The sequence below is a fragment of the Mycteria americana genome, chromosome 3, assembly GCF_035582795.1.
Source record: "Mycteria americana isolate JAX WOST 10 ecotype Jacksonville Zoo and Gardens chromosome 3, USCA_MyAme_1.0, whole genome shotgun sequence".
Lineage (NCBI taxonomy): Eukaryota > Metazoa > Chordata > Aves > Ciconiiformes > Ciconiidae > Mycteria > Mycteria americana.
In genome coordinates, this window is record NC_134367.1 from 26,065,405 (window position 1) to 26,089,249 (window position 23,845).

Below are 23,845 nucleotides of genomic sequence, written 5' to 3' on the forward strand. Positions count from 1 at the left end.
ATTTTCTCATTTTAATACATGTTTGATTTTTTTCTAATCAAGCAGAAAGCAAAACTTGCTTGAAAAATAATTTTGTTATCCCATTAAAACCGTCCTACTCAAAGAACTCAATCTTTCCCTCGTCTCGCTGGAAATTTAGATTGCAGTACGTCAGATACATTACATCTTGTTCGGATGTAGTCCTTTTCCAGTCATCTTTCTGAAAGCTGTGTTCTTGCCAGTCTCAAAAGCTAAGCAATGATTTTGTTTGCACAGGACAGGATTAATTAATGCCTTCCTTTCCTGAGTAGACTCTATCAAGAAATATTCAGAAATTTCTCTTTTATGGAAATGAAATAGAGCCTTTCAGAATGAAGGAGCAAGAACAGTAATGGGAGACTTGCTAATATTAAAAAGATTCTGGTTTCTTCTCTCTCATGCTACTCTTGTTCATAATGGTCAGCTATGCTTTTGCTAATTATTTATTTGCATTGCTTTGTTTTGTTTTTATGATGCTGATAGGCTTTTCTACAGACAGTCCTGAGAGGAAGACGAGGAGGTAGAATAAAGGGGAAGGGCAGAATTTGTACATCCCATTCAGAGACAACTTAAACACATGTAGGAAGGCTGCTGTCTTAGGGAACAAGAGAAACAATTCTTTTTCAGACAGTGATAAATTTTCTAGCATGAAACTAAAACCAGAAACCTATGGATTAGAGCTCACGGAATATCTTGCATGTTTTAAGGTTTGAGATAAGACTCTATCTAGGGGCAGAATTTTCAGTGTTATTTTTTATTTTTTGCAATTTGTTCTAGATCTGGGTCTTGGGAGGGGGGAAACTGGTTGATTTAGAAGGGTGACATGGTTTCAGCGTTCTCAGTATAATGGACCTCTTCCCAAAGCTTTTCTAACAGGAATTCTTGCAGTGTTTCCCTAATCTCTGCAGAAACCCTTCACCAGATCCCATCATTAAAGTTTGTCACAACCAACCAGTCTTCACCAGACTTTTTGCTTCTTGTCCCAGGAAAGAGAACACCATCAAGATATGACTTGTGACCAGTGATACATTGGACCACAGACGGGCAAATAGTATATATGCAAGATGAAGCTACTATGCAGTTCACTTCGTATTATCAATGAGCTACTAACACCTCGTGAAAGTCGATGTCAGTGGGAAAGGAGATCACTAAGCACCTGGTTTGCTGTATTCATTTCTTACCAGGACCTAATTTTCTAAGCATTTTCTCTGCTGTCCCTCCAGAAATCTCTCATAGGGCAAAATGTTGAACATCACCGTCATTCAGATGGTGACCGTGTACAGTCTTTACTATTTATTGGAAAGCAAACAATCAAAATATTATTGATGAGAATAAAAACTAGGTAATGAGATGGTGGGATAGAAGGAAGGGGAAGTGGCTGTTTACAATGAAATACAGACTATTATTCTTTTAAGTGCATCAGCAACACTGACTACAACATCATGATCATTAAAAATTACGGGAAATGCATTTGGGAATCATACATTAGTATTGCTTGAAGTTAGTTAATGCAAGTACCCATATGGAATTTTTAGGTGTACATGGGAAAAGTATGTGATTTACAGATTCACATCACCCCTTCCTACCTATCAGATCAAAGTTCTGTGCAGGGTGAAGTATTTCCAAAGAGCTGGAAGTTCTCAGGGAAATGAGCAGGTAGAAGCTTCAAAACAAGCAAAATGCAGTGCTTTTCTGCACAGCAGGAATTAAATTGTAAAACAGATTGTCAGAAAATAGTGTGGTAGTCTGAATTATGAATAGGTTCAAGAACAGATTCATGAAGGTTAAATTTGTAGATGGATGTTGAACATAGATGCAAACTCTGGCTAAGAGTTCCCTAAACTAGCCAGAGGCTGCTAAAATATAAGGCTGTCTATATCTTGTTTCCTGCAATTTTTTCTATGCATTTGCTAATGGCCATTGTCAGAGAGAGGTTATTTTGGTCTGATTTGATGTGACGCTTTTTGCATTTTTAAATATGTGATCACTGAAACTTAACCAAATTCATGGACACGCACAAAATCTGGGCACAGCTTATGTCCCTGACTTAGTTCTTCAGGTCTTCAGAGTGCCCTGTGCCCATCTTCAGCCTTTGTACTGCTTGCTTGTAGGGCAGGAGTCATCACAGATTAGACCCTGGGCGCTTTCCTCCATGGGAATGTTAACAGCCACTTTGGAGCATAACAAAGAAGATGTCTTATACTCCTTCAGCAGAGGAGGAAATTATAGAGTGACTGGAACAAGAAAGATAAGGTCTTCAAAAGGAAAATTTTAAAGAAACAGTAAGGGGAAACGAAATAGTGTTTAATGTTGCAAATCTGATGGTGCCAGCTCTGCCAGTCCTATGAGATAAAAGCCATTATTTTCAGCACGTCAGCATAAACCATGTGTATCAGCTCAGCAACTGAACTGCCATGCCCGTGAGGCCACCGGTCGTTATTTATCAGACCACATCAGACCTGCACAGTAGTGGCCCCAGAGCTTCCACTGAAGGCACTTGCCAGCAGACATTTCAAGTTTTGAGCTATATGACCAGTTCTGCTCAGTAAGACTACACCAGTATGCCTGTGTTACTGGAGATTGGATACTGTGTTACTGGACACAGTATGCCTGTGTTACTGGACAATAAGGGAAGGTGATTATGAACTGCTCTTCAGTAAGACAAATACCAGTAATGGAGATCACAAAAAAATTTGAGTAATTATTGATGGATGCGAGTGAACTAATCTGGGCTATGTCCTCTGTAAAATAGAGGGCAGCTTGAAGGTGCTATGGGATACGTTTCAGAAGATAAGGTTTTTTGCTTGATTCTGATAATGCAGGAAATAACATTCCCCAGACTTGAATTTCCTTTGACAATGTTGTCCATGTTGTCCATTTCATTTTCTCTATGTTCATATACTCCTTTGTATGATGGGTCCCTATACTCTAGGATTTACAATAAAGCAAATTAATAAATCACACTATACACATGTGACTGCCTAATGAACTTTCATTTAAAGAATAAATGTAATAATAGACAAAATATCCTAGAAAAAAATTGAGTGGAAGAGGGCAAATGATGAGAGTAAGGATTGATTTAAAATAATAAAATAGTCCTGACTGAAATGCCCATTACATGCTGTCATGCTTTTTCATATGTAGCTTCTTTTTTGAGATAGCTTATCTTCCTCAGTGTTACTATTGGAAAGCATGTCAATGAAATATAAGAATGATTTCCATCGGCTGCCTATACTGTCCTCTGTGCTGAATGCTGTCCTGGTTTTGGCTGGGATAGAGTTATTTTTCTTCCTAGTAGCTAATATAGTGCTGTGTTTTGGATTTTAGTATGAGAATAATATTGATAACACACTGATGTTTTAGTCGTTGCTGAGCAGTGCTTACACTAAGTCAAGGACTTCTCAGCTTCTCATCCTCTACCAACTGAGAAAGCTGGAGGTGTATAAGAAGCTGGGAGGAGACACAACCAGGACAGCTGACCCAAACTGGCCAAAGGGATATTCTATACCATATAATATAATGCTGAACAAAAAGACTGGGGGGAGTTGGCCAGGGGTGGTGCAGCCACTGTTTGGGAGCTGGGCATCGGTCAGCAGGTGGTGAGCAATTGCATTGTGCATCACTTGTTTGGTATTTTCTTCTATCATTATTATTATTTTCCCTTCCTTTTCTGTCCTATTAAATTGTCTTTATCTCAGCCCACGAGTTTTACCTTTTTTCCAATTCTCTCCCCCATCCCACTGGCGGGGGGGAGTAAGTGAATGGCTGTTTGGTATTTAGCTGCCTGACGGTTTAAAGCACAACAGTCCTTTTTGGATCCCAGTGTGGGGCTCGAAGGGTTGAGATAACAACAGATCTGAGCAGAGCATGTTAAAACAAATTTGTTATAAGCATCCATTATTAGGTTAATAGTTGCTGGTTGCAATGTTGATTTATTTGCTCTCAGAGTTGTTGTGCTTGTTCTCAGAGTTGTGTTATGCAACACCTTACTTGCTGTTGTCCTGGTTTCGGCTGGGATAGAGTTAATTTTCTTCCTAGCAGCTGATATAGTTCTGTGGGTTTGGATTTTAGTATGAGAATAATATTGATAACACACTGATGTTTGAGTTGTTGCTAAGTAATGTTTCCACTAGTCAAGGACTTCCCATGCTCTGGCAGGTGCACAAGAAACTGGGAGGGGGCACAGCCATGATCCAAACTGGCCAAAGGGCTATTCCATACCATATGACATCATGCTCAGTATATAAACTGGGGGGAGTTGGCCAGGGGCAGCGATCGCTGCTCGGGGACTGGCTGGGCATTGGTCAGCGCGTGGTGAGCAGTTGTATCACTTGGGGATTTTTCCTGGGTTTTGTTCCTCTCTCGGTCTCTTGTTCTTTTCCTTCTCATTACAATTTATTATTATTATTATTATTTTTGTTCCAGTTATTAAACTGTTCTTTTCTCAACCCACGAGTTTTCTTACTTTGCTCTTCCGATTCTCTCCGCCATCCCACCGGGGGGGAGGGTGAGCAAGTGGCTGTGTGGTACTTAATTGCCAACTGGGGCTAAACCACAACAGTCCTTTTTGGCGTCCAACATGGGACACGAAGGGTTTGAGATAATAACAGATTAACTTGAGTGTATTAAGGAATTTAGATCTGTTAATAGTTGAGGGCCACGATATTGATTCATCTGTTCTTGATATTGGTTTACCTGATCTGCACCATGCTCATTTTTTGCTGCACATGTTAAAGATCGGTGTTCATTTTTGCAGTTTGTTGTGCTCTGTAGTGATTAGTGATGTTTTGTCTGGGAGATTTGTTATTAAAACACTGTCCTTCAGCTTAATTTGGTATCTAACTTTTGTACTGAAACCATTACTGTATGTCGGGTACCACCTCATGGAGACAATTAGCAATTATACTTCTTCGCCCGAGGGGGGGTTTATGGAGGAAATACAAAATGGCACCTTCACTACCTTCTTCTACAATGTTTCATCCTTTGTTACAATAACTTTTGAGTATCTTGACCATCCTTGGGTAGTTAAGATACATCTATTGGTATTGCTTGGGAATATTGTTTTGGTTTTGTCTAAGGTTAGTAAGCAATTTAAGAATATCATCCAGAGACGTGCCCCAAGGCTGGATAGTTATGAGTGGCAGGGTGTGTGGGATAGCATGGGCAAATGCCTAGAACGGTGGGCACCCCCAATGTTTTGGAACTTCCTGAATAAGTGCAGTATCCTGAAAAATCAGTAGAATATTTGGAAAAAGTATGCTGTCACCCTGGCAATTCTAGGGAGACACAAATCACTGCAATGTGCTGGGGCCTGGCCCATGCCTACCGAGCCCTTCTCAACACTATTCAGAACCCTCAAGGGGCAGAGAAGGTCTCTGGATCTGACGACAAAATGACAGGCACTGTGGCTACTCCAACCCCAGCAACAGCCACTGCAGCTACTCCAACCCTCACAACAGGCACTGCAGCTGAACCAGAGAACCAACCCATGCCAGTACCATTTACCATGGTACACAAGAATAAATACTGAATGTGAAAGTCAGTTCATTTACTAAGGGAAGAAACTCCGACTAAGAAGGGGAAGGAGGAAGAAGTGGACGAGGCAGGCTACTCCGAAGCAGAGGCATCACAAGAAGAGGAGGAAGAAGAGGCAGAACTCATAAACGAGGTGGTAGCCACCCGATTCCTATCCCTGAGTGAGCTGCGAGTTATGCAAAAAGATTTCAGCCATCGTCCAGATGAGCACATTGTCACCTGGCTGCTCCAGTGCTGGGATAACGGGGCCAGTAGCCTGGAATAGGAGGGTAAGGAAGCCAAACAGCTGGGATCCCTTTCTAGGGAAGGGGGCATTGACAAAGCGATTGGAAATGGGGCACAAGCCCTCAGCCTCTGGAGGCGACTCCTGTCAGGCGTGAAGGAAAGGTATCCCCTCAAGGAAGATGTTATATGTCACCTAGGAAAGTGGACCACCATGGAGAGAGGTATCCAGTACCTGAGGGAATTAACCATGCTGGAGGTGATTTATGATGACCTGGACAATGAGCAGTTATCCAAAGATCCAGATGAAGTCAGGTGCACACAACCCATGTGGCGGAAGTTTTTACAGACTGCACCATTGTCGTACACAAACTCATTGGCAGTAATGAGCTGGAAAGACAGAGAGGGACAAATTGGCTGGCCAACTCCAGGAACACGAAGAAAGTCTCTCTTCCTCCCTATGGGCCTGCATCTTGGGTGTGGAGAAACTGTCCTGGGAGGTCCAGCAATTCAAAGAAGATATGCCCTCATCTCCACATGTATAGACCGGTATCTCAGCTATTAGGAGTCAGCATTCTTCTGCTCAAGAGAGAGGATATAGAAGGTACACCCCACGGGCCACCCTGTGGTTTTACGTGCGTGACCATGGAGAGGACATGAGGAAGTGGGATGGAAAACCTGCCTCAACCCTAGAGGCATGGGTACGTGAATTGCAAGGAAAAACAATCACCAAAGGGAGTTCTTCCAGGAAAATTGCTGCTCCGGTTTCCAGTGGACAGTTCCCCAGAGAGCAGAAGAGCTAATCCTACTTCTGATCTTAATAAAGAGACTTCTGATTCATATTTACAACAACTGGGTAACGAATACTATGACCAGGACTAGAGGGGCCCTGCCTCCAGCCAGGTAGAGGAAAGGGACAACCCAGTTTACTGGACTGTGTGGATTCCATGGCCTGGCACATCAGACCCACAGGAGTATAAGGCTCTAGTAGACACCAGTGCACAGGGTCCTCTAATGCCATCAAGCTATACAGTGGCAGAACCCATCTGTATTTCTGGAGTGACAGGGGGATCCCAACAGCTAACTGTACTGGAGGCCAAAGTGAGCCTAACCGGGAAGGAGTGGCAAAAGCACCCCATTGTGACTGGCCCAGAGGCTCCCTGCATCCTTGGCATAGACTACCTCAGGAGAGGGTATTTCAAGGACCCAAAAGGGTACCAGTGGGCTTTTGGTAGCTGCCTTGGAGATGGAGGAAATTAAACAGCTGTCCATCTTGCCTGGTCTTTCAGAGGACCCTTCTGCTGTGGGGTTGCTGAGGGTCGAAGAACAACAGGTGCCAATCACTACCACAACAGTGCACCCACGGCAATATCGCAACAACTGAGACTCTCTGACTGCCATCCATAAGCTGATTCATTGACTGGAGAGCCAAGGAGTGATCAGTAAGACTCGCTCGCCTTTTAACAGTCCCATATGGCCAGTGCAAAAGTCTAATGGAGAGTGGAGACTAACAGTAGACTATTGTGGCCTGAATGAAGTCACGCTGCTGCTGAGTGCCGCTGTGCCAGACATGCTAGAACTTCAATATGAACTGGAGTCAAAGGCAGCCAAGTGGTATGCTACAACTGATATCACTAATGAATTTTTCTCAATCCGTTTGGCAGCAGTGTGCAGACCACAGTTTGCTTTCACTTGGAGGGGCGTTCAGTGTACATGGGATCGACTGCCCCAGGGGTGGAAACACGGTCCTACCATTTGCCATGGACTGATCCAGACTGCACTGGAACAGGGTGAGGCTCTGGAACATCTGCAATACACTGATGACATCATCATGTGGGGCAATACAGCAGAAGAAGTTTTTGAGAAAGGGAAGAAAATAGTCCAAATCCTTCTGAAAGCTGGTTTTGCCATAAAACAAACTAAGGTCAAGGGACCTGCACAGGAGATCCAATTTTTAGCAATAAAATGGGAAGATGGACATCGTCAGATCCCAATGAATGTGATCAACAAAATAACAGCCATGTCTCCACCAACTAGCACAAAGGAAACACAAGCTTTCTTAGGCATTGTGGGTTTTTGGAGAATGCATATTCCAAATTACAGTCTGATTGTAAGCCCTCTCTACCAAGTGACCCGGAAAAAGAACAATTTCAAATGGAGCCCTGAGCAATGACAAGCCTTTGAACAAATTAAATGGGAGATAGTTCATGCAGTAGCCCTTGGGCCAGTCCGGGCAAGACAAAATGTAAAAAATGTGCTGTACACTGCAGCCAGGGAGAATGGCCCTGCCTGGAGCCTCTGGCAGAAAGCACCAGGGGAGACTCGAGGTTGACCCTTAGGGTTTTGGAGTTGGGGATACAGAGGATCTGAGGCCTGCTATACTCCAACTGAGAAAGACACATTGGCAGCATATGAAGGGATTTAAGCTGCTTCGGAAGTGGCTGGTACTGAAGCACAGCTCCTCCTGGCACCCCGACTGCTGGTGCTGGGCTGGATGTTCAAAGGGAGGGTCCCCTCTACACATCATGCAACTGATGCTGTGTGGAGTAAGTGGGTTGTACTGATTACACAACGGGCTCGAATAGGAAACCCCAGATGCCCAGGAATCTTGGAAGTGATCATGGACTGACCAGAAGGCAAAGATTTTGGAATATCCCCAGAGGAGGAGGTGACACGTGCTGAGGAGGCCCCACTGTACAATAAACTATCAGAAAATGAGAAGGAATATGCCTTGTTCACTGATGGGTCCTATCGTATTGTAGGAAAGCATTGGAGATGGCAAGCTGGTGAATGGAGTCCTATATGACAAACTGTAGAAACTGCTGAAGTAGAAGGTGGATTGAGCCAATTTGCAGAAGTAAAGGCCATCCAGCTGGCTTTAGACATTGCTGAACGAGAAAAGGGGCCGGTACTCTGGATGGTGACTCATGGATGGTGGCAAATGCCCTGTGGGGGTGTTTGCAGCATTGAAAGCGGAGCAAGTAGCAGCACAGAGGTAAACCCATCTGGGCTGTTGCATTGTGGCAAAATATTGCTGTCCGGGTAGAGAACTTGGTTGTAAAAGTACGTCATGTAGATGCTCATGTACCCAAGAGTCAGGCCACTGAGGAACATCAAAACAACCAGCAGGTGGATCAGGCTGCTAAGATTGAAGTGGCTCAGGTGGATCTGGACTGACAACATAAGGGTGAATTATTTATGGCTTGGTGGGCCCATGACACCTCAGGCCATCAGGGAAGAGATGCAACATACAGATGGGCTCGTGATCAAGGGGTGGAGTTGACCATGGACACTATTGCACAGGTTATCCATGAATGTGAAACACGCACTGCAATCAAGCAAGCCAAGTGGTTAAAGTCTCTCTGGTATGAAGGATGATGGTTGAAATATAAATATGGGGAGGCCTGGCAGATTGATTATATCAAACTCCCACAAACCCGCCAAGGCAAGCGCTATGTGCTTGCAATGGTGGAAGCAACCACCGGGTGGCTGGAAACATATCCCGTGCCCCATGCCACCACCCAGAACACTATCCTGGGCCTTGAAAGGCAAGTCTTATGGCAACATGGCACCCCAGAAAGAACTGAGTCAGACAACAGGACTCATTTCCGAAGCAGCCTCATAGACACCTGGGCCAAAGAGCATAGCATTGAGTGGGTATATCACATCCCCTATCATGCACCGGCCTCTGGGAAAATCAAATGATACAACGGACTGTTAAAGACTACACTGAGAGCAATGGGTGCTGGGACATTCAAACATTGGGATACACATTTAGCAAAGGCCACCTGGTTAGTCAACACTAGGGGATCTGTTAATCAAGCTGACCCTGCCCAGTCAAAACTTTTACGCACTGTAGAAGGGGATAGAGTCCCTGTAGCGTACATAAAAAATATGCTAGGTGAAACAGTCTGGGTTATTCCTACCTCGGGCAAAGGCAAACCCATCCATGGGATTGCTTTTGCTCACAGACCTGGGTACACTTGGTGGACAATGAGCAAGGATGGAGAAGTCCAATGTGTACCTCATGGGAATTTGATTTTGGGTTAGAATAGCCAGTTATTTGAATTGTATGATGTTAATTGCTATATAATACTGTATGTCATCACTTTTATGGTTGCTATATGCTATATCAACAGTATTACAGTAAGAATCACCCAAATTAATGAAGAATGAAATTTGATGAAACCAAGCAAAGTGCAGTGATGATAGAACCAGACAAGCGCAGTGGTGATCGAACCAGAACTGGCTTCAGCATGCAACAATCCAACACCACACACCATCTCTCCTGCCCTGAAAGACTGTTATGACAGATGGAGCCCAAAGTCATGGACTAAATAAACTCAATGCACATTTTAGAGGGATGGCCCATAGACTAACGGAATGATAGCTGTGTGTATCTATCAAAAGACAGGAAAGGTAGTGGTGGTTAATTGGGATGTATTGGAAGATGTAGGACCTGGGCATGATGTAGATGGTATAGAATAAGGGGTGGATACTGCCCTGGTTTTGCCTGGGATAGAGTTATTTTTCTTCCTAGTAGCTGGTGTATTGCTCTGTTTTGGATTTTAGTATGAGAATAATGTGGATAACACACTGATATTTTGGCTGTTGCTAAGTGGTGTTTACACTAGTCAAGGACTTTTTCAGCTTCTCATCCTGCCCTGCCAGCGAGGAGGCTGGAGGTGTATAAGAAGCTGGGAGGAGACACAACCAGGACAGCTGACCCAAACTGGCCAAAGGGATATTCTATACCATATAATATAATGCTGAACAAAAAGACTGGGGGGAGTTGGCCAGGGGTGGTGCAGCCACTGTTTGGGAGCTGGGCATCGGTCAGCAGGTGGTGAGCAATTGCATTGTGCATCACTTGTTTGGTATATTCTTCTATCATTATTATCTATCATTCATTATCTATCATTATCTATCATTCCCTTCCTTTTCTGTCCTATTAAATTGTCTTTATCTCAGCCCACGAGTTTTACCTTTTTTCCAATTCTCTCCCCCATCCCACTGGCGGGGGGGAGTAAGCGAACGGCTGTGTGGTGTTTAGCTGCCTGCCAGATCAAACCACGACAAATGTCCATCCCTCACCTGACACAGTCTGTCACCGCAATAGCTTATTTTTTCACAGTGGGCAGTACATTATCTTTCTAGCATCAAAGAGTAGTTTCTTTTTTTAATTGATTTTTTCCCCCTAGGGGACCTGATCCTCATGCACATCACTCTTTTGGAAGAGTACCTAGACAACAGCAGTGTGACTGAGTAGATCTGAGAAGCAAACTGCTGTTGAGACAGACACACAAAATGCTTCTGTTTTACAAAACTGTACCTGAATGTACCAGTGCTATATGACAAAGCACATTCAAAACATTTGCACAAATCTATCCATCCCACAAATATGGTCTGCAGAGCGATGCACAATAATTGCAAAAGAAGTTTAGTGCCTATCCTACAGTGGTAAAACTGGGTAGATACCTTTTTTCCACAAGAGCCTACCTCATGCTTTACAAATGGCTTGTTTCTTCGAAAGAAAAATGGAACCCCAAGGAACTGCAATTAGTTACCATCAATATGGGATAAATGTAAAAATGATGAATAGCCATAGAGGAGATAAAGTGGAGGTGGAACTGATTGCTTTTAATTCTGGGCCAGGACAACAGCCTCCATTATCCAATATAGCCAGTAGTCTATGAGTTGGCTTCACTCCAAATTCTGATTTGCTGCTGCTTTTAATGTTTGCTTTGTAATCACAAACATTTTGTTCCAGGGTACATAATTTCCAGGGGTTTTTTTTAATAAACAGAATTACTTAAGTACAACAGTTTTAAAGAAAAACAAACCACAACTTCCCTTGAGGAATCTCTCCTTCCTAAAAAAATAACACAACAATTTTAGATTTGGAAACTTTGCTTAATTCAGATACTACCTGGGAGATAACAGCAATAAATCCTGTATATTGTTGTCTATCCATTCTCTTTACAGCACTATATTACATTCAGATTATGATGATTCTCAAGCGTAAAAGTAAGTACAGTACAAATTCCTTGATGTTCAAAAGTGCTGAGATCTGCAGTTTTCTCTTACGGCAGTAGGAACTGCAGATATTTGGCACTCCTGAGAAGAAAGAAAAAATACAAATCTAGGTTCTTGACAATAAACAGTACCTTCTGCCAGCGTCCTTGAACTTTGCACTAAAACTTGTTTTGCAGGTAAAATGAGCTCAGACAGATGCTTTTATTGTTCTGTATGTACATATTCTTTTATTCAGTAAATGGATCTCCTCTTCCATCAGATATTGTGGAAAAAGAAGGATGTTTTTCATGGTGAATGCGTATGACCTGATGTATCATAACTGTATTCCATCCACAAGTCTCTTTCTTTATCAATATTCATATAAGTAAGTACCACTTTACCTTAACACTGTTTGTGGATACACTGAGATGCATTACCAGTAAAGTGGATTTATAAAGTCAGTAAGGAAATAAGACAGAAATAAAGATTTCTCTACAACATGAAATCTTGAGGACCCATCCTATAGTCCTTACTCTGCCAACTCCTGCTCTGAAGGCAAGGGGATAGAAAGGCTTGCAAAAAACAACCGTGCTTGTAGAGGTTGAAATTATTGTCATCCAGACTAGCTTGAGAATAAAATGGCTAGTACTTTAAAGAAGATTCATAAGGCTAACTGAAAGGACACTCCAGTTCAGTCACCTTATCCAGTATACAGAAATTATAAATCTGGGTTTACCATTTCTAGCAACAGGAACTCGGATTTATGGACACAACAAGAAACAACACTAAAAAAAAATCAATTAAGTTTCTCTGTTTAAAGAGAACTAATAATTTGAGTATATATGAAAAAAAGGAAAACTGAATTCACTTTGACAAAACAACTTCTCAATTTTCCTTCTAATGTGATATGACTCATCTCAAATCCATTGCAAAGCGGTAAACAAACTACACCAACTCAGTAGCCATCATCTGCCAGGAACATTTTAAAAAGAAAACCATTACGGAGCTACTTTTCTTGTCTTCTATACCGAGAAACTTATTTCCCCAGCAGAAACAGCACTTCACATTGTCTTCTTTTCTTTTACGATGTCTCCCTCACTGCTAACAGCAACCTAAGAAATACCTCTTTAAGCTAGTAATTTATTAAATTAAAATTAAATTAAAGTAGTTTGGACTAGTTTTAGGTATTTTCAAAACAATCCATTTCATTTAAAACAACTCAAAAGAGGGAAGTTCAGTTTGATTAGTAATAACATTGTATACAGGAAGTATGTTGGATAGTAATTTAAATATGTGGACAACAGCCTTTTGATTTTATTCCTCATTCATTGAACTAATTTTATAATTGAAACTGTAACAAAAATAAAATGATTAGTCCTTTGTTTTATAATCCTTCTGTAATCTAATTTCCTCAAAATAGCTGCAAGATAAAATATTGTCATGAAGATCAAAATGACAACCATAAGCTGGCCTCTCCACTCTTCATTATCCATTATTGCTTTTAAGATGACTATTTATTATTATCACATAGTTAATAAACGAAATCTAAATCACTTGATAATGCATCTGAATTCAGCTTCTCTGCTAGTGTAAATCAACAGAGATCCATGAAGAGGGTTTCATGATGTTATATTTTTTTGCAATGGTTCTTGTTTGTAGATTTTAAAATCTTTTGGGTCAAGCCCCTCACTGTGTTAAATGATACTAAACTGAAAAAAGAGAGCAACTTCAATTTCCAAAATATTCCCTGATTCATTGCTTTAAAGAAATTACTTTGGAGCTTCTCAAGAGTTGACAGGAAAAATCTAAATTGTCATGGCAACATGAGTTGAAGAAATCCTTCTTTGCTGTTTGCATAGATCATCTCCATGCTATCAGTCTGTTTACTAAATGTTGCTAAAGAAAGCAATTAAAGGTTAATCTCTCTTCAGAAGCAAATAAATTATACAACTAGTGAAAGCCAGTGGAGTGAGATACACTTCAGGTAGGTCAAAAAATTTGAAGCATCATGTATCTTCAATGTAAATGGTGCTTCTGTGATTGCATAACATTTCATATTAATAACTAAGAGTTCAAATTCTCTTTATTATTAGATTTATTCCAGCATTCTTGTTTTAATGCAAGTTCCCTGTGTGATATGTGGCTATAATAAAGGCCAGATTCAAAGTCCATTAAGGTTAATGAGATATTTTTATTTTTTTTTCTGTGAGTTTCCCAGCCTTTGGATCAGGCCCTAAATGGTCAGAATCTGACATACAGCAACCCAAACTATTCAGCTGACTGCTAGAGTCTCTGTCCAACATACCTAGTTCTGCATAGCAGAATGCTTTTTCTCTACAAACTGGCAGATTTTTTTCAAGTTAACTACATTATGTACCTGGAAAAAAGACAGGAAAATTTCAGCATTTGCAATTATGTTAATTAAATACCATGATAAAGACTCCCCTATATAGGTTTCATGGGAAAGCAAGATCGAAATGGCTGAGTATAACTCACGATCAAAATGCTACTACTGCTGCCACTGTTGACATCGTAAAATCTATTAACACTACATTCTTCAGTGTTAGAGACACTGCAAACAATGGGTCAAAGTGTGCGCTGGGGATATTTATGTGCTAAGATAAAGAAAATCAATTTAATTTCTCAAGAGAGATGTCTACAAATGCAGAGGGTCACAGACTGTGATATTAGCAGTTGCTTGATTGTACTGAGGTTCTAAAAGTGAATTATAAAACAGCTTTTCCCCAAAAAAATGCTTGGTATGACTCAATCTATGTATTATAAGGAACATCAGCGGGATACCAATAGAGAATCTGGCTGCTGGGGCAAAGCTAAAATAGTGTACTTAGTCACTTGGAAGCAGTCAGATTCTGCATTGATATCCCACAGACATTAGTGAGAACAGTGTGATTTGTCATGACTATTTGTTTCACAACCAGAAGCATGTAAAATTAGTCTAAAAATAAGTTAAAACACTTTGCATATTTTTTTTATTTTATCAAAATGGCCTTTTCAAAAGCTTCACTGTTGTGCAAGAAGCATCGCTCTTTCTTTCCTTTTTTCTTATCATCACAGCCACGTGTGTTCTTTTTCTAAGGTTCAGGGCAAGGCAGGTTCCACGAGCTCACGTGTATTCCTGTGCTATCTAGCCGCTTGCTGCCCAACATCAGCTGCTTCCTGGCAAATCACTTCCCTGTTCCTTGTACCTCCTGCTGTGTTGCACACTGGCAATCTGATGTGGGTCCCAAGCTACAGCTGAATCCGTGTTATACACCCCATGAGTTCAGACTGAACCCTGATAAGCTTATACAAGGCAAGTTCTAGCTCAAGCATGATACCCAAAGCCAAGCCTAAGCTCTCATTCATGTATTTTGGATACACTAAGCAAAGTGAGCCAAGCTCCCCCACCCATTTCAGCAGCAGGCATTGCAAGCACAGTGAAGATGCTTTAAATCCAAGCTACACCTGGGCCAGTATTTTAAAAAAATAATATCCTGGTTGTGGTCCCCAGTGTGTTTAGGCCCACTCTTGAACCTGAGCTTCAAATACAGAGCAAAGCCAGCTGCACTTTGCTTCCCAGTGCACTGTGCATTGCTGGTGTTTCGGCACCAGTGTAAGCAAAATGTAAGTTTGAATATTTGTGTTCTCTTGGTTTTTGTATGTGAAAATGATATGGCGAGTAATACGGGTCAAAGAAAGTAAATAATGACTTATGAAGTATTATATAATGGCTACATTTGATCTGCAAATCAGAGGATGAGTAAAGATATATCCTTGGCCCCAGATTTGCTCTCTGCCAAATGTCAAGGGTTTGCTGCAAATAACAGAATTGTAAGAACATTTCAATAAAAACCCTCCAATATAGGTTTAGAAATGGCTCTCTCATAAAAAAGACAAGGAAAACTTTCAGATAAGAAATAAGAAAAAGTTCATGTTTGGCAAAATTGCATGAAAAAGTCATTGCCTTGAAATTGAGAATAAGGCATGAAGTGCTGCAAAATGTAATTTTAAAATGCTGACCATATTTTATGCAACTTTGCAAAACAAACACTGCACACAAAGTTTTATTCATTATTATTTATTCAGCTCTGTGTCAGCTGCAGTGCTGCAAATGTTTCTTTTGGAAAGCCACTGTACAATGGAGACATGAATACGGAACATGATTCTGTACTTCAGTATCCACGGGATACTGTAAGAGGGACATAAAACATCCAAAGACGAAAATGACACTAGGTTTCTCTGTATATTGTCCTTCATAATTTCTTTAAGGAAAAATCAGAGAAAAAAAGAGGAAGCAAGATAGAGGTCAGATAAAACCATGCTTGGAGATATCAGAGATACTGTTTAAAAACAAATTTCTTCCATAAATATATAAATCTTTTAATATTATCAAGGTTGACTGCTCAGATTCAACCAGTTTTCCTTTTTTTTTCAGTCATACATGGTTGTAAACATTGTCAGAAGTTCTCAGCCACGAGAGCTCATATTAAACAGGGTCTGGCTCCACTATTCAGCTGCAGTATCTACTGTGTCTGCCTTACTCTGAGTAGCAATCTTTTCAAAATTGGCCAACCCAGCTCCTGCTGAAATCAATAGAAATTTCAGTTTCAACTGCAGCAGAATAGGGCCCTCACAACTGTCCGAAGTTACCTTTTACTTGACAGTGATGACTCAAAAAATGAAGTTGAAAGAGGTGGAATCACTATTTCAGAATATGCATGAATGTATTGTTGAAATGCATAATTTAATAATTATAAAGCTGTAACAAACTGTGATTAATTTTTATGCTGGAAATTAAAGCATTACTATAATTGCAAGAGATTGTGATTTTTTTTTTGCTTATCTTTTGCTAAAAGCAAATAATTGATGATATTTTGATTAATCAAGAGGAATTCTGGTTAATCATCAGCAATATAACAGTGACTAAATCTTGCTCTGCCCTTTTAAATGAATGTGCCCTCCAGGTAAAAATGGCAAGAAACTGTTGTCATTTTCTCTCTGTTTTTTTTTAATATGAGTAAGAAATGCAGAAAAAATTATTGTCTCTGAGCAAGTAAGACTTGTTATTGGCAATAAGATGCAGTATTACTCTTGTAAGAGTTTTCAGTGCATGCATGCCTCCATTTACCGTTCAATTACTAAATGCAGGCAACTGATAAATGTTGCCTTTGTGTGTCAATATACCACTAGTAATAATCCAAGTAATTTGTTTAAGCAGTTAGTCCATTGAGAAACGCTTATAACAAATATAGTGTAGATTTTCTTAAATGCAATAGAAATGTCATAGAGTGGAGTGAAGTCTTTCATCCAGCCAGAACAAAGATGTGTGAGGACAAAGTAAGATCTCACAGCTTTCCTCAGGCATCAATGGCATTTTTCCCTCTTTCAAAAGTTATTGGTTGATAAAAATGGTTTAAAGGAAATTGCAACTGACGTAGAAAACTAAAACATCTAAGAAAAAGGAAGTGATTCATACACATTAGGAGAATTTCCATATGATTCTCATTCTTTGTTCACTGCAGAAATTGGAAGAACATCCAATTTAGCTCAGTCTAATCTGGCTAATTTTGTAGCCATACGGAGAACTAGAGGCCAGATTCTTATTCGGTGACCCCGATTTAAATCCAGTTGTATGCTCGAGTTTTATTAGAGATCATGTCTCATACTTATGCTACTCTTTCCGTGGATTGTATAGTTAAACCAGCAATTCCCCTGTCCACACTGCATCCCTCTGCTGGTAACAGGCAGCCCAGCACTACACTGCAATATCTGTGCTTACACTTAAAGCCGTTTACTAGCAGAATAATGTCATCATGGTCAAAGACATGACAGTTCAATATAGATTTAAGCAAAATGAAATTACATCTTACCTTTAAATTCATTGGAGGTTTTATACAGTCACACTATTAAGCAGTTACTTCTCCGAGGAAAGGTTGTGAGAGGAAGTTTAATGTGACAGTGTACAGATGACATGTCTTGAAAAAGTTGAAATCGGTGGTCCCTAGGGTTTTTCAGCCTTTCTAGAAAGCATGGTAAATCTTGAATGCATTGGTTTCTGTTTAAAATATTTACAGTTTCAGATTGTTCCTAATTTGGTGGAGCCAAAGTTTTCATGAATGTAAATGGTATTGAGGCCAAAGTCCCATAGATGTCTTTTAAAAACTTGCATATATCAATGCATATGTAATGATACTACCGTATAATGGATAATAAAAAGATTCCATGTTTGTATAAAAAAAGCAGTCTGCAGCGGGAAAAAATTACAACTGCCCCACCAAACAAAAAGCTCGTGCCTGATCAAAATCATACACGTCTGTATAAAGGGACATGGGAGTGACATCAGTAAAATAATAAACAGAAAACAATCTGCAGAATGGTTCCTATATATACAGATCACAGACAGTGCTGAAGTGCCCTCACAGATTTCAATACATCCTGAAGTTCATGTGCGCTCATGCCTGCATGTGCTTGTATACCATCTCCAGCTCCTCACACCAGTATCCCGTTCCACACACACCGGTAACCTGTTCCACACACACCAGAGAAACTGATAAACTTGTACTGGCTGACGGTGGGAATCCAAATCTCATCTATGGGTTCAAAGGTCTAAAATGAGAGTTTGGGGAATCTTTGTTGAACTGATATGCTCTCCGCTACGTTATATTCAAATTGACCATATTTCCTATTCCTATACAGAGTTAAGGACACTATATATATATATATCTTGATGGAAAATCAGGAAAGATACAGATCTTAGCAAAAAGTAAATGCATTTTTACATTAAAATATCATCTGGTCAGAGCTGGCTATTCTCTTTTCTGTCTTTCTATGGCCAATTCCTCACTGGGCTGGGGGATGGGGAATGCATCCATCGAATACTTGGTTTTGCAGCTGGGTATTCAACACCTAGCTCTGATGTTCTTTTAAAAACTCCTTTTTTTCAGCTCATTTTCCCTAGGATTGCTTTAGTCTTCTCTGGAAGAGAATGGAGTCTCTCTAGAGAGACCAAGTTCACAGTTTGAGAAACACTGCTTTGGAGAAAGATAAAATACATGACTTTAAGAGACAAACACTCTTGGTCCAACAGGAGTAGGCCTTAAACATAGTGATAACTTTGTGTGATGTAGTCATAGCAATTATTTTGACAAAGTAATAGCATCAAACAGAGGGTACCTAAAATGTTTTGGGGTTTATTTATTTTTCTTTTTTTTTTTTTTTTAACAAAATCCTAAGCTGTAGATGTAGGAGTCCTTTCACTGTCTGGATTCAATTTAAGAAAAGAAATGTTTTCCCTTTGCTATTTCCATTAATCTGAATGATACCTCTGTGCATAAGCCTGCTTATGCATATTTTGTTTGAGGCAATTAGGTGGCGATGAAGATGTTGTATTTCGTTATCTGAACAAGTCCAGGAAATGATCTTGAAAACATGTACTGGGACAAGTTTAAGTATTAAGCAGTATGTATTTCTACATTGAAAATAGCTTGTCCATAGACCTCAGGTCACAGCAGAAAGATATTTTAATCTTTTATCTTGAATTTTAGTCTGAGTTCAGTCTAAATCTACCATTTGTTCCCTAGCAGTATGAATTTTTACAGAAATTATACTGACATGTTTTGTGTTTCAAGCAAATCAATAGTTTTTTATGTTTGCTTTTGCCAGGATATAACCTATCAGGATTAGCAAATGGCTCTATAAACAAGCCCATCTTCACATGCAGAGCTGAACACCGTGCTGCCTGTCTTGTTGAAGCATAACTGCTATGACAGGGTAGTTTCTGGGAAAGTGGTTCCTTTAAATGACTCCATACTAATTTCCCTTGATGTTTAAAGCATAATGGACAGGGAAGAATCCCCCAAATGTTTTCCAAAACACTCAGATGCATCAGTCAGACAAAATGAGTCCAAAGAAATTTATAGAACTGCACCTTAAATCTCCCACAATGAACGATGACGTTATGTTCATTTTTGTCCTTTCTTGCCCCTTTAAAAAGTTACAGACAATTGCACAGCAACAAAGGGTTTCCATTTCATTTCATAACGAGGAACAATGTGGAAAGCAGCCCACCTCTCATTTTACTGAAAGATAAGGCAACGCCTGTGGCAACACCTCCAGAAATTCAGCCCCCGCTTTTTTTTTTCCCCTCATAAAACCCCCAAACCAACCAAAACCCGGGTGAATTCCTATTACAGTGACTACCAAATGATTCGGCTACCAAGGGGCTGGTAAAACAAAGAGTTCTGGGGATCTATTCATTAAAATTTCATGTGCTCCTGAAAGCCTAGGCTCTTCGTGTTACTAAGGAAGGAGTTCTTTCCCTCTCTAAACTATAAATGTAATTTCAGCCTCAGGATTACATTTGACTAAATATAGATAGCTGTGCTTGATTGCCTGGGAAGGTAAATGGGAAAGAATTATGTCAAATGTCTCCGCTGGTTCCCCTTCTACCTGTTGTTTGACTTCAATATTAAGTCAGTTTGTAGCCTTTAAGTAGGTGTGTTGCTGCTCCACATTAAGCGAGGTATAATTACATTCTGCAGAGCAGCATCAGAGGCAGTGCCCAAATGTTCCTGGCAAAGCCTTTGTATGTAAGCAAAACACGTCGGATCTCCGCTGAATAACCATGATCCAGCCTCCAGCTTTTCACATGTGCTGTCAGCCATGAAAAGAAAACACTTAAATGTCAAACGACAGAACCAGCTACAGTGTATTTAACAAATGAGTCGCGGGTGCCGGCCCGCCCCGGGAGCCGGCGCGGCCGCAGCTGCAGCTCGGCCGGGCCGGCCGGGCCCCGTGTGCGGCGGCGGGGCTGAGCTCCGCCGCCCGGGCTGGGCTCCGCCGCCCGGCCCGGGGCTCCGCCGCCCGGTCCGGGGCTCCCCCGCCCGCCCGGCCCCTGCCCGGGGCAGCGCCGGGGCGCCCGGCACGTGTGCGGGCTGGGAGTGGCTGCCAAGCCCCGCGCGGGCGGGGACCGGGGACCGAGGCACCGGGGGGGGGATGCTGGAAGTTTGGGCAGGGCGGCCACGCCGAGAAGCCCCCGCCCGCCCCAGGCCGTGCCTGCCGCCGAGCGCAGCCCCGTCTCCAGGAGCCGCCCGTTTCACAGCCCAGGAAAGCCGGGCGCCTCTCCTCCCCCGCGCTCCCTTCCCCACGGAGACAGCGCGGCCGGGGACAGCCCGGTGGCGTTGCCGGGTGAACCGAGGCAGCGGCAGGACCCGGGCGGAGGAGCGGTGCCACTGGGCTGGCGCGGAGCCGCAGCCGCTCCTCCGGACCGGGCAAAGCCCCCGCCCGGCTGCCGGCAGACCGGGCTGGCCTTCCACCGCCTCCCCCTGCGGATCACGGCCAGAGGCTGCCGGAGGGAGAGCACCCTGCAGTGCCGCCCGGGCGGATGGGGGAGCCCGGCCGCGGGCGCCCGCAGGAGGGGGAAGGCTCCAGCCTCGCCTGCCAGCCCGGGCCGCTGTCGGCTCGCCCCGCTCCAGCCACCCCCGCACCGAAAAAAGCAGTGAGAAAAATAAAATGGTGGGAACGATGTAAAGCGCCTTGGAAGGGTTAAGGGAGCCTCAGACAGCAGAGACCGCAAGGGGAACCGTCCTCCCGGAGGCAGGCAGAAAGCCGGGAGCGAGGTGGGAGAAGGCAGAGGCTGTAACGGGGACAGGTGCTCAGCTGCGAGCAGCCTCCCTCTCTCTCTCTCTCTCTCTCACACACACGCTCGCATCTCTCTCCCAGCGTGAAAAAGCGCAGGGCTAATGAGAGGCGAAGTGAATAATGGGGAAGTTGTTGTCTCCAGCGATGAGGCAAGTGATGGGGCTGAGGCCAGCACTGAAGTTGTGTAACCCAATTCTCCACCGTCACCCCCCTCGTTTGTCCTCCCTCCCCCCATTGATTATAAGGAGAAACCCAGCCGGGGGTGGGACACGCTCCCCACCGCACGCCGAGCAGAGGAGCCCTCTTCCCGCCGGCATGGGCAGGCAGCCGGCGGAGGGGGACCCGGGCTCCGCATCCCCGCCTCCGCGTAACTTGCGGGGAGCGGAGCCGGCTGAAGGCAGGCGGGGGCGGCTCTCCGCGGCCACCCACTCCGCGCTCCCCCCTGAGCACGGCAAAAGCCGGGGAGGCGGGAGGAGGGGAGAGCCAAACTTGCCAGCCCGGGGACTGTCCCTCGCACGGCAGCGAGTGCCGTTCGTGCGTGCGCGGAGAGCGAAGTGTTCCCAAACTCCGGTGCTGCCCAGGCGGCTGGATGTGCGCGGCTCCTCTCGCACCGCCGCAGCGGCTGCTGCCCAACTCCTGGGGGCTGCTTTCTCCCGGGGGAAGTGGCCGGCCGGGCACTGAGCCCTCGGGGCACGCCGGCGGACCCGGCGGGAGGCGGGAGGCAGGGAGAAGGGAGACCGGGCTCGGGGAGCCTGCTGTTTCCCGGCGCAGAGACGAAGCGGAGGGAGAGAGCTCATCCGAGCGGTAGCGGCTTAGCTGAGGGGGGAAATCAGTGCCATAACCACAGCCTACACGAATCCAGTGCAAGAAACCCAAATCTTACCCTGAGCTGCAGTGAGGAGCCCCGCGCAGAAAACCAGCAGAGACTTGAATTTCCTCCACGCAGTCATGTCTGCAGTTATTCCACACACACACACACTCACACAAAACCCCCGGCGGCTCTTCTCGGCTGCGACCGTGTCCTCCGAGCGGCAGCGGGGCTAAGGACAGCGCCAAATAACCACCACAGGGCGAGGAGGGGCGGAGAGGAGCGGTCCGGGTCCCGAGCGCCGCGCAGCGCCCGACGCCTCCTGCAGGACTGCGCGGGCGGCTCGCTCCGCTCTGCTCATAGCATCAGTCCCGCGCCGCGGCGGGGCTGCGCCGCTCAGCGCCCGCGGAGCCCCGGCGCCGCCGGCCCGCCGCCCGCCCAGGGGAGGGGAGGGAGGGGAGGCACGCCCGGCGCCGCGGGCAGCGCGGCATCCACGGCCGCCGGCGGGGAGAGCCGGGCAGCGGCGGCGGCGGCGGCAGGAGAGGGATGCGGGGAGTGCGAGGAAGAGGAGGAGGAGGGGAGAGGGAGGGAGGGATCGCGGCGAGAGCAGCGCAGGCAGCTCAGCGGAGCGGCTGCCAGCCACACGAGAAGCCGCCGCCGCCGGACTCAACCATCGCTTCCCACGGAGAGGGGAAGGGGCCGGCGCTGCGCAGCCGGCGCACGCCAAGCCCGCAGCCGCCCCGCTCCGCCGGCCGGCCCCGTCACGGCCCCCCCAGGGCGGCCGCGGCCTCCCCCCCCGGCCCCGGCCGCGGCCCCGGGCGGCTGCCAGCCGCCCCCGAAAGCGCCCGGGGGGAGAAGGGTTCCCCCCGGCCCGCCGCCACCCCGTTGCCCCCCGGCGCGGAGAAGGGTGGCGGCTCCAGGGCTACACCTGCCCGGGGGGCTCCTGCTGCACCGCCCCGGCGCCCTGTCCCCTGGCTCTGCCCGCAGCCCGGCTCCTCCAGCCACATGTGGGGTGCGGGTGGTGCGTGTGCCGGGGTGGGGTGGGAATCCCTAGTCCTAGGGTGAAACACCCCGCGGCTTTGGTCCCCGCTCGGGAGAGAGGAAGGCTTTCGGGTCCAAAATGTGGCCCTGCTCGTTCCTTCCAAGTTGCTCATCAGAACAAGCTGTTGTTCCTGATCGAAGGAGAGGAGCCAACATCTCCTTGAGGAACACTGCTTTGTCTCTATGTTGCCATTCCAAAAGCTCCTGTTGCCAAGAGGAATTTCTGCCATTAACTATCCTTTCCAAAGAAAGAAAAAAAAAAAAACCACCAAAAAAACCCCCAAAAACAGGCATGGCAGTATGCAGACAGAGGCTTCCCCACCACCACCCTGGACCCAGCAGGGTCGGTTCCCTGAGCCCGAGGGAAAGGAATGGTGACCCAGGGCTGGCCTGTCACAGGTCCCCATGCTCCCACGACCCCGACAGGTGATGCCCTTTGACAACAACGGTTTCTGTGCCAGGCCTACCTGTGAATGGATGGCCAAAAAAAAGCACCCAAACTTGACTTTCAATCCAGTAAGAATTGTAAAGATTACCACCACTGCACACTGGGTCTGACTCCATAAT

General features: G+C 44.5%; 1 protein-coding gene across 1 annotated transcript in view; it reads right to left on the reverse strand.

Annotated features, from left to right (window-relative positions):
* The window catches only part of CSMD1 (CUB and Sushi multiple domains 1), a 1,314,206-nt gene extending 1,291,608 nt beyond the window's left edge, over window positions 1-22,598 (reverse strand). The window contains exon 1 of the mRNA XM_075498045.1: window positions 22,313-22,598. Coding sequence (XP_075354160.1) covers window positions 22,313-22,379 — 67 coding nt within the window. The 5' untranslated portion in view covers window positions 22,380-22,598. The remainder of the gene's footprint in view (window positions 1-22,312) is intronic.
* Window positions 22,599-23,845: the final 1,247 nt, after the last annotated feature.